Source organism: Lactuca serriola, chromosome 4, assembly GCF_051521515.1.
Source record: "Lactuca serriola cultivar US96UC23 chromosome 4, Lser_US96UC23_V15, whole genome shotgun sequence".
In the NCBI taxonomy this organism is placed as follows: Eukaryota; Viridiplantae; Streptophyta; class Magnoliopsida; order Asterales; family Asteraceae; genus Lactuca; species Lactuca serriola.
The window spans coordinates 22,805,639-22,816,919 of record NC_136411.1 but is presented as its reverse complement, the minus strand read 5'-3'; the positions used below and the strand labels follow the sequence as shown (position 1 = coordinate 22,816,919).

The 11,281-nt window shown below is 36.7% G+C and overlaps 1 protein-coding gene across 1 annotated transcript; it reads left to right on the top strand.

Moving 5' to 3' along the window:
* Positions 1 to 8,337: 8,337 nt before the first annotated feature.
* On the top strand, positions 8,338 to 10,402 carry LOC145101176 (Glycosyltransferase family 61 protein). Its single transcript, XM_079038346.1, has 3 exons — positions 8,338 to 8,547; positions 8,842 to 8,919; positions 9,032 to 10,402. The coding sequence occupies exons 1-3, from the start codon at positions 8,406 to 8,408 to the stop codon at positions 10,171 to 10,173; spliced, it is 1,362 nt and encodes a 453-aa protein (XP_078894472.1). The 5' UTR covers positions 8,338 to 8,405; the 3' UTR covers positions 10,174 to 10,402.
* The last annotated feature ends 879 nt before the right edge of the window (positions 10,403 to 11,281 follow it).

The window sequence follows — 11,281 nt, the reverse complement described above, 5'->3', positions numbered from 1 at the left end:
TTGTTTGAAGATTTTGGAGATGTATCAGTGGAAAATAATTTAGGTGAAGTGATCTTTCGTCAAGTGTAGAGAGATGAATATTTTGACTCCTGATTAGGGTTTCGTAGCGGCGTTGTTCAGGTTTTAGGAAAGGGCCTCAGATCTACGTAGAATCCAATGTCAGTAGGTCGCATTAGTAAGGTTGGTAAAGGTGTTAATCCGATCACGATTCTAATAGCGTTCGATGTTCAGGTTAATTTTGGAGTTATCCTTCAAACGCGAAGTTTTGTTTCGATAAGTTGTGCATTTGTAGGATCTGTTCGATTATTTAAGACCGATATATTTCTTTGAGTGGAGAAGTTTTTATGGTTGGGTTATCTATTGATTTGGATTGTGAGCACCAGTTGGAAATTTGGGGTTTTATCACTATGGATTATAGTCGTATAGTGGAACGTATGAAGTTGTTTGAGGAATTCGGATTCTCTAATGCCTAGTAATGACAAGTGTGGATGTTAAGAACCAACTGGGTGAAGTTTTAGGTTGGCTAGGAAATTCGAATGGTTATGAAGATTGTTAGAGTGTAGCTGATTCTAAGTGGGGAAGAATTGCTTAGGATTAATGGAAATATTTCCAAGTGTGGGTAAACTTGGAATTTCATAACTACAGACAAGTGGATGGCCAGTTCTGGTTTTGGTATGAGTTGAGGCTTATGCAAGGAATAATGTTCATTGGTTAGTTGAAATCAGAGGAGCAATGTTGACGAATCAGGTTGTCTTGTCCGAAGACATGAAACATCGATAGTGGTGCATTTTGGTTTCGTGTCTAGGTTTAAGTTGAGGATTGTGTGAAGGCCTCTCTACCTGTTCTTGTATGATTAAGGCTTTGGGGTTGGAAGCACCACCCGAATGCTTAATATGGTCAAGTCGGCTAGGGTTCGGCTTGTGTTGTTTTCTGACCAAGTATTCTTGTGGATAGTTAGCAAGACCATGAGCTAGGCCCATGGATATTATGGAAGTGTTGTAAGACTGTTGGGTGGCCCGTAACATTCACTAGGTTGATAAGATGTTGTGTAAGTCTTGTAAGACTACGAGGTGACCGTAACATTCAATACGTTGAGTTAGGCTGTTGTGGAAGTGTTGTAAGACTTCGGGTAGACCCATAGCATACACTATGTTGAGGTAAGCCATTGTGAAAATGTAAAGGACTATGGTCTGGCCCATAGCATTCAGTAGATCGAGTTAGGCCGAGGCAAGAATGGTTGTAGGACTGTGGGAGGCCCATAACATTTAAACAATTGAGATAGGTCGTAGACTGATTTGGGGTCAAGTGTGATGTAAGACTATGACTTAGCCTATATGATTCAACTGAAGTGAACAGACTTGTTGTTTTTCGTTTTTGGGAAGTCAATCGCCCATTGTTTGGGCTAGAGAGTTGTCAAGGCCACGTTAATAGGTAGGCTTAGATAGCCTTTGTCAGTTAGACTCTTTTTTGGAGTCTCGTGGTGCGATCGTGTATAAGGTTTTCAGTTTCAGTAATTGATCAGGGATTCTGCATCCCAGTTTATTTGTAGGAAAATGTGGAACTAGGAAGATCTCAGACATAACGAATTGGGAAACTTTTGGTCATCAGGATGCGGGGTATGGTTAGGCTCGTGTTAGGTGTCACCTTCATATTTAAGAGAAAGGTTTTCAGCATTGACGAATGGTCAAGAATTCTATTTTCCAGTTATCCATGAAATAAATCAGAATCATAGGGGTTTTGGTCGGTTCAAGTTGCAGATTAGGGTCTTTATGGATGTGGTTTGAATGGTTTCATCTATCTGGAAGTCAGGCATGGCATAAGCTTTTTAGATTTCGAGCAGAGTACTTGGACTTTCTCTTCGTTAAGGGTGGTGTGTTAAGCTTTGTTCCTTCGTCAGGGTATGTGACTTCTACTAAGATTGGGTTTTGGTAGCTATATCGGAAGGTGGTCCTGCATGTGAGATGATTTCTTAGCTCTATTTTGAATTCAGGAAAGTTCAGATGGGGTTGACTGGTTTAGGACAATGTGGAAATAGGAAGATCTTAGATAGATCGAATTGGTGAATTTTTGGTCATCGGGATGTGGGGTATGGTTAGGATCGTGTTGGGTGTCACCTTCGAATTCGAGAGCAAGGTTATCGGAATCGACAAATAGTCAAGGATTCTTTTTTCCAATTATAAGTGAAATAAATTAGAGTCATAGGGGTTTTCGTCGGTTTGGGTTGTGGAATTACGGTCTTTATGGATGAGGTTTGAATGGTTCCGTCTGTTTGGAAGTCAGGAATAATATAAGCTTTTCAGATTTCGAGCAGATTAGTTGGACTTTCTCTTTGTTAAGGGAGGTTTTTTAAGCTTTGTTCCTTCATCATGGTATGTGACTTCTGCTAAGATTGGGTTTCAACAGTTGTAACGGAAGATGGTTGTCTATGTGAGATGATTTATTAGTTCTATTTTGAATTCAGGAAAGTTTAGACGGGGTCGAATGGTGTAGTAGAGTAAGTTGTAAGGAATGATTTCGATGATGAAATGTAATTTAACTGGGGAAGATTTTTAACTTACGGAATTCCAGGTATAATTAATTCAAAATTTAGTTATGAGTTTTATTGGCCACGCCGTGGGATAGGTGTCCCTACGACGTGGCATGGACAAAGTGATTGCGGATCAATTTTTGTGCCCCATGATGTGGCAAGTATGAGGCCACGATGTGTGAACCAAATGAAGGAAAAACCCTAATTTTTCGGGCTCAAGGCCCTATTTAAAGGAAGTGATGTGTAACGTCTGGTTCCTAGTATGTATTTAACTTATAGATTATTCTATTTTATAGAACGACTCAACGATTTGGGAGACCCAAACTCGTCGAGTAGAGATCATAATGGTCACATATTTTAAGTGACATACTCGACGAGTTGGGAGGCCTTGACTCGACGAGTAGGCCGGCAGATATGAAACTCTAATTTTCGGGGTTTGCACCCTATTTAAACACCTTAACCCCAAGGTGTTGGCCTCATTTCCAGCCTCCATTTTCCTAACCCTAAATCTCGAAACCCTAAAGCTATTTTGAGTGATTGTGAGCAATTCCAAGTGTTTTTAGTGTGTACTTGAAACCATTGGAAGAAGAAAAAGTTGAGGACACAAGAAGGAGCTTATAGATCAAGAATTCTTGCCTCATCCACGACATTTTGTTGGTATAAAGCTTGAAACTTGCCTTGTGGTCATTTAGATCTCCATTTTTGGAGTTTCATTCTTGTTTTTGGTCAAAATGATATGATTCTTGGGATTTAGACGTCCCATGTGGAGAACACTTTAGATCTAGGGTCTTGAGGGGTTTTCATGGCATAAAGGTGCCAAATTTATGACCATGGGAGTCCCATGCAACCTTTAGACCATCATTTTGGTATTCTGAAGCATCTAATGGCCATGCATGAGGGTAAAGTTTAAGAATTTACGTAATCATTTAGTCCCTAGAGTCTAGATCTATGAACTTATGATCTATCTTGTAGTTTTGCTTGTCTTTGGATCAAGACCTTGGCCTTTTTGGGTTAGGGTTAGAGCTTATTCCTTCTAGAATGGGGTTTAATGAGTAAAGCTAGAAACTTTACCCTCCTAAATGTATTTTAGGCCCAAATCTGGAATATGGGATTTGGATTTGAAGAATAATGGCTGAATGGATTAAGAAGGATTAGCAGACTGAAGAACTCGACAAGTTCATAGAAGAACTCGATGAGTTGGGCCGAGGTGTCCTAATTTTGTTAAAAAGGAAGGACTCGAGGAGTTGAGGGAAGACTCAACGAGTTGATTTGAAAAGGCACGATTCTGAGATTTATGGGAACTCGGCGAGTTAAAGGATAACTCGATGAGTTGAGTCAACTCGGAGCGTTGACTTTGACTTTGACCATAGTTGACCCTAAAGGGTTATGAGTATGAAATGGTATCTAAGGGGTTGTTTTTGTTCAGGGAGTGAGTAGAGCTGATTCCGGGGTAGAGAAGTTTCAACTATCTGAAGGGTAATGAGCACTCTAACAACCTTATGGTGCACATGCAACCCTAAATGCTTTGGATCTATGTTTTCTCTAATTATACATGCAATTTGATTTTCCAAAGCATTATCCTAACTAGGATAAAAAAACATGGGTACTTGAACAACACAAACTAGTTAGATAACTTACCTCTTGTTGTAGTTTGTTAACTTGAACCTTTAAGAGCCTAGCACCCCAAATGTGATGCCTCAAATGCTTCACAAAACACCACCAACAATGGAGGACTTAAGAGAGAGTGACTTGCACAAAAATCGGCTCTTATAGTCTCTTAGAACAACTAGTGGCCGATTTTAGGAACTAAGGGACTTCTTTTATAGTGTGGCAAAGTCTAGGGTTACATCCATGTAAACCCTAATGGACTAACTTATTGGTTTAGCCCATCCTAAATAACCATTGGCCCACATTATAAGAATCATTGATTTACTAAATCAGTCTCCATATATTTAATTAGTCTCTTTTGATCACTGAATTAATTCCAAATTAATTCTTGATCAATACTAATCAAATAATATGATTTCACATTAAAATATTAGAACTTATAATATATTAATACATCATAAATAACCTCTTCTCAAAAGTCCATCATGTCAAATTCTTCCGGTGAAATGCAACCTAAATGGACCATGCTATTTTCGAGTCAAGTACATACCAATTATAGTTATGGATTTAGTCACCTTATCCAACACTATCATCTGACATTGGAGGTGAGTTTTCCTCTTATTTGAACGGGTCGAAGGCACCAATGTCAGCCCGTGTATATGATTGTATGTATTCCGGACTAAGGTTTGATGTTGGGCGGTGCATGATGTATGTTTATATGTTTCTGGATTACAATCTGATGTCGGGCGGTGCCCGAGGAATGTTTGTATGCTTGATGTCTTCGTGATTCTTGCATGCGTCTGTATTTTTATGTTTCTGAATTACGGTCCGATGTCGGGCAATGCCCGGGGAATGTTTGTATGCTTTCCGGATTACGGTCCGATGTCGGGCAGGGCCCGAGGAATGTTTATATGATTATGTTATGTGATTATTCTATGTGTATTTTTTTATATGTTTATATGTATATCAAGCTTTTCTCGATGTCGGGTGGGGCCTGATGCAAGACACTTTCTGATGCCGGGCGGGGGGCGATGAAGGGGCGGGGCCCATGATATGTTTATATGTGATTATATGTATGGTATATGGTAGTTTGGGGAAACTCACTAAGCTTCGTGCTTACAGTTTTCAGTTTTGGTTTTAGGTACTTCCGGTAGCAAAGAGAAGAGCTCGGGATGACTGCATTGCACACACCTTGATGTTTTAGCCTGGGATGTTTACTCTGATATATTTGAAATATGTTTTGATATGGATATACCGTTTGTGATGTTTTTAGATACTATGACTTATGTTTTCATGAGATGATTTTAATAACTATGCTTTATTTATAATTTAAAAATGAAATTTTTGGGGCCATATTTTATGAGTGTTACTTGATGGCTATGGTTTCCTCCACCCTAGCCTCCATCACTTCTAAACGACCATTTGGCCAAATCCTAGCCCTCTTGAAGCTTTTAAGCTCATTTTGCAGGCTTTTGGTGGTTTTGAAGGAAGGAAGAAGAATCTGTGGTGCTTAGTTTCTCCAAGCAATCCTTTATCATCCTTGTGTGCAACTTCTGGACTTCTTGTAAGTCCTCAAACTCTCAGCTTTTTGTTGTATGCTTCGTGGATCTAGATTTTATGCCATATTTTGCCTCATTAGTGGAGTTGGAATGAGTAGAAGAGATAAATTTTGAAACTTTATGATTTCTTTAAGTCCCAAGAACATTATATCTCATGATCTAGGATATGGTTGTGGTTTGGAGACTTTGCATGAAAGTTTAGGTCATATTTCACCTTTTGACTTAGATTTGGGAAATGACATGCATGTCCATAAAGTTTACATTTTGGGGGATCACTAGGGTCCCTAGAAGCCTTTTGGAGAAGATGCATTGGGAGCTTAATGGATTAAGATCGAAACCCATTGTGTTGTCCATGCCTAGAAACCACGGCGTGGCGGATTGGATGCCACGATGTGGCGAGTGAGGAGTCCTGACTATTTTTGGTTAGCTGTCACGACGTGGCTAAGGATTGGCCTTGACGTGACAACCTCCTAGAGTTAACTTTGACTATTGAATTTGACCTTTGATTTTGAGTGTCAACCTTTGATTTGAGATGATTTTGGTTAATTGACTTGTATTAGAGTTCGTGTTATGTGGTTATTAGGAGGTGTGTAGCACCTATATTTTAATGTGTGTGGCTGTTAGTTGTATACTACACTTTTTAGACGAGTCTTCTCACTATACTCAGTAGGATGCTAGTTGTTTTTGTGACATTTGCATTTGTATGTTGGGTTGGGCCCGTTTGTGTGTTAGCTTGGGCTTTTTTGTTTGTTGGGATTGGCCCGCTTGTATGTTGGGTTAGGCCCGTTTGTATGATGGGCGGGGCCCAATATGTATGGTATGAAGTATTTTGGGGAACTCATTAAGCTTTGCACTTATGATTTTGTGGTTTAACATTTTTAGGTACTTCCAGTTCAAAAGGGAATGACCCAACTTGACTGCACAACATCCCCTATGATATTTCTACATTGATGACTATTGTTTTACTCTGATGATTATGTTATATTTTACTATGGGTGATTTTGGAACATACATTATGTGGATTTGATGGTTGGAAAAATGAAAATATTTATTAATATTTCTGAGATGTTACATGTGTGCGATATATCGACGGAAAGGTATCGACGAACCGAAACTCCTCAAAAGTTGACGAAGTTGACCTTCCCCACGGTCGACCCGCAAATTCCACTGTTTAGGCCCCCAAATCTCAATTTTCCAAAATTTTCAAACAATTTCCGGTTTATTTTATTCTGTTTTGATGAAAGAAAATTCGTTTTCCTTATTTTCGGAAATTCCATTTCCTATTTAGAAATTTTATTTAATAGAATGTATTGTCAATTTCACTTTTCTAAATTTGGTTGTACATACAAAATTTAGTTTCACCATTTATAAAGAGTTCTTATAAGCCTTTAGATACATCTTGAATTTCAAGAATAAAATAATTTGAGTTTCTCTCTATTATTTGGATTCCTTGGTCACTTTCACCTACTAAGGTTAGGGTTCCGTTTCTCAATATCATCGGTTGAAGCTCGATCGATAGTCATTGCCGACAATCATCTCTGGACTCCGCCACTCCAGTATCCACTCTCCACTCTCGAGATACGATTTCTCGATTAGTCGATTCCATGTTATTTTATCATCTTGATTCCCGAAAAGCAACTATACTATCTAATTAGTTCTATATTTCTATTATCCAGTATTTCAAGTGAAACCTCCATAAATGTATTGCGAATCAATATCCAATTATGTTGTGTTTTTCTTCTTTTCTTTGTGACACTCCTGACAATAGAATCTTTTTTCTTGATATATGTTTTTGTATGAACTTTTTTCGCTTTTATTTCAATCACATTTATATTTGTTTTTATGAACATTATTTGTCTAGTTATAAAAATTAAAACATTTATATAAAAATATATCATAATTTATTAAATCATTAAATTGAAAATACCTTTTACAACCTTCATTTGTATGAACATAATTCGTCAACACAAAATACATATTATAAATTAAAACTTATAAAAAAAATAAAAAATTAAAACACTTATATTAAACTACTTAATGATTCGTTTAATCATTGAATTGAAAAAACTTTTTCCAACCTATCATTACTTAAACGATAATAAGACCTTGTGTTAATAAAAAAATAAAATTTTCTTTGTGAACGCTTTTATTTATATCAAGTATTTGTAAGATATGTAGATAGGAAGCAAAGAAAAATATATTTATAGAAAGCATGAGAAAATACTAACTATCTAGAGAGCATGATTAAAAACAAATAATAAATTATCTTGAATGGCACATAATTTAATAGAAAAAAATTATGTCAGATTTAAATTTTACCACAACACTTTTCTTTCTTATCTGTTTACATTTAAAAAAAAAAAAAAAAAATCCTTGAATGTAACAAGGATTATAATTAAGTTTTCACATAAAAATAGATAAAAACTGAAAATGTGTTTTAATTATAAGGACTAAATATGTAATATGTTAGTATTCTAATAAAAAAATCACGAAATCAACTCATATGTCACTGTCTAAATAACAACACCCTATATTGAAATCGTGGGCACCAATCACTAAAAAAGAAATCCTCATTCGTCTTTAGTGCAGGTCATTATATAGTTATATATATACAAGCTAGGCATATATACCCATATTACCATATATGTGTATGGCCATTTCTCATAGATTCAATCAGTACCTCTTTGACATATTTTTATAGAAAGAGGAAAATGAAATACGATGAGATTTTTGCTCGAAGCTTTAGTCGACACGACCAGAGAAGATTCGGGTATGGTGCATTGGTTGCTTGTATTATAGTCACATGTTGTTTGTGCACCGTGTTCAAGCCTTACCTCGGCCCTTTACCTGTTTGTAAGTCGCGATATATATTTCAAGTTTCTCAATTTTTTTATATCGCTACCATGCCAAAGGTTTTTACTCACCCATAATCCATGTATTTTTCAAGGTGTTAATCACTTATAAGAATAATGAGTTTTGTTTCATATACACATTTCATCACTGTATTTTCAGTTTTTTTTGTATTTACGGCTTATCATTGAACTTGTTAACATTGTTCAAAAATTAGAATTATAACCAAATTTTGAAATTTTTATTTTTATTTTTTATACATCCTTCTTATGAGTTGATTTTGTGGTTTTGTCATAGCGAATCTAAGGTTGACGTTGGTTGATGGGCTCAAATTGATGATGGTTTCCGAAAGAGCCACCAAACCCTTGGAAGCTTGTAAGTACAAGGTCACATAATTAATAGTTGAAAATCATGCCAACTATTTTTTTAAATCTTTTTTTAGCAAAAGATGATCCAACAAACAAATTAACTTTGATTTTATTATTAGATGTTGAAATAGAAGAAACGAAGCAAATTTGCAACACCTCAAAACAAAGATCAGATAGTTGTGAGATGAAGGGCGATGTAAGAATTCAAGGGAATTCTTCCACCATTTTTGTGTTATCTTCGCACCGAAAAAATGCCTCATGGACCATAAAGCCTTATGCTCGTAAAGGTGACATAAGTGCAATGGAAAGTGTAACAAACTTTACTGTCAAAGTGATCCAAGAAAAAATTGAAACCATGCCCACATGCACCAAATCTCACAATGTACCAGCCATAGTCTTTTCAGTTGGTGGTTACGCCGGTAACAATTTTCATGCCTTTACAGATGTCATCATCCCTCTTTACGAAACTTCTCGAGAATTCAATCGTGAAGTGAAGTTTCTCGTGGCCAATAAACGGTCTGGATGGACTAGAAAATTCCAAGAAGTATTAGATAAATTATCGAGGTACGAAATCATTGATATTGACGAAGGAAATGAAGTACATTGCTTCCCGAGTATGATTGTGGGTCTTAGAAAAGATGAAGGAAAAGAGCTATACACTAACTCGGTGAAGGATTTCACAAGGTTCTTGAGAAGTTCCTATTCATTAGAGCGATCAACCGCTATAAAGTTAACAAATGATTATGCCAAAAAACCTCGGCTCCTTATAGTTTCAAGAAAAAAAACAAGAACTTTCACGAATGTGAAAGACGTGGTTCATGCAGCACAAGATATAGGATTTGAGGTGGTTGTGGCTGAGATGAATGCAAATCTTACGCAAGTTTCAAGGCTTGTAAACTCATGTGATGTGATGATGGGAGTTCATGGTGCTGGGATAACCAATATGCTTTTTCTTCCTGAAAATGGTGTGTTGATACAAGTCGTTCCAATAGGCAACATGGATTGGATAGCAAACACTTATTTTGGAGTGCCTTCAGCGACAATGGGTTTGAAGTACTTGGAGTATAAGATAAACAAAATGGAAAGCACTTTGATAGAGAAATATTCACTTAATCATCAGGTGTTCATGGATCCAATTTCAATTCAAAAGAAAGGTTGGGATCCTTATAAATCAATTTATTTGGATAAACAAAATGTAATGCTCAATGTGACTAGATTCAAAGATACACTATCAAAAGCCCTTGAACTTCTCCATTCGTAGAATTATTTCTTTTTTGTTTCATGTAATAGCAATCAAAGTTAAGATTTTTTGTTTTAGATAAACAGATGTTTAGCTATGATTGAGTATATATTATTAGCAAGGGTTAATGTTGCTAAATAGACTTGTTAGTTTATTGTCTATTTTATACATTATGTATAGTTTAGGATCCCTTATGTAACATTTCCATGCAATGAAAAACCCTAACAAAAGGGGTCTTTTACACGGTTAACATGGTATCAAGCTAGAGTTTAGCTATGATCGAGTATATACCCTCTTGTCCCCTCACGTCCGATCTCTCAAAAGCATTCCCAAACACAAAAAATGGTTGCCTCACTCACTCTCGTTGATTTGTACAGCCGACTGTTTCTCCCTACAACCACCTTCATCGTTGTTCTCTACAGCCTCCTGCCGATGCCACCATCATCGTTTCTCTCTACAACCTCTTACCGATCCCTGGTTGAGTTTTCAACTGGCTTCCGTCACTTCTGTCTGCCAACATTCGTAGCTGCTACTTTCTGTCTCAGTGGCACTTGATGATTCTATATTCATGAGCCCCAATTATGTCCACACTTTTGGCCTCATCCTCATCCACGGTTCCATATAAACTATCATTGGTTTATTCTCTCACTAATATCTACAACCAATTTAGTTTCTAATTAAATGTTGATGGTTCTAAGTATAAAATGTGGAGGCAAATTTTCTCCAACATGTGTCGGGGTACCATAAGTTATGGACATATCAAGGGTACATCTAAACCTACTAGTGAAGATGATGAAGAATGGTACTCCGTTGATGCTCATCTCAAGGCTTGATTCTATAGCATATGTGATCCCGAATTACTTCAGATTATTTCACGTGATGACTGCAAATCCAAAGATCTATGGGACAAAATTGAAGAGCTCTTATTCAACAATAAGATAGTCCTGAATGCTACAACTCCAAGATCAATTATGTAACACAAAGAAAGGTTCAAGTTCTATTACTGAATTTTGTCACACTTTTAAAAATCTTGCAGATGATCTCAATGATATGGATGCAACTATCATAGAAATTGAATTAGTGATGCAAATCCTACGCCAATTGCCTCCGTCTTACCATAGCATTATTG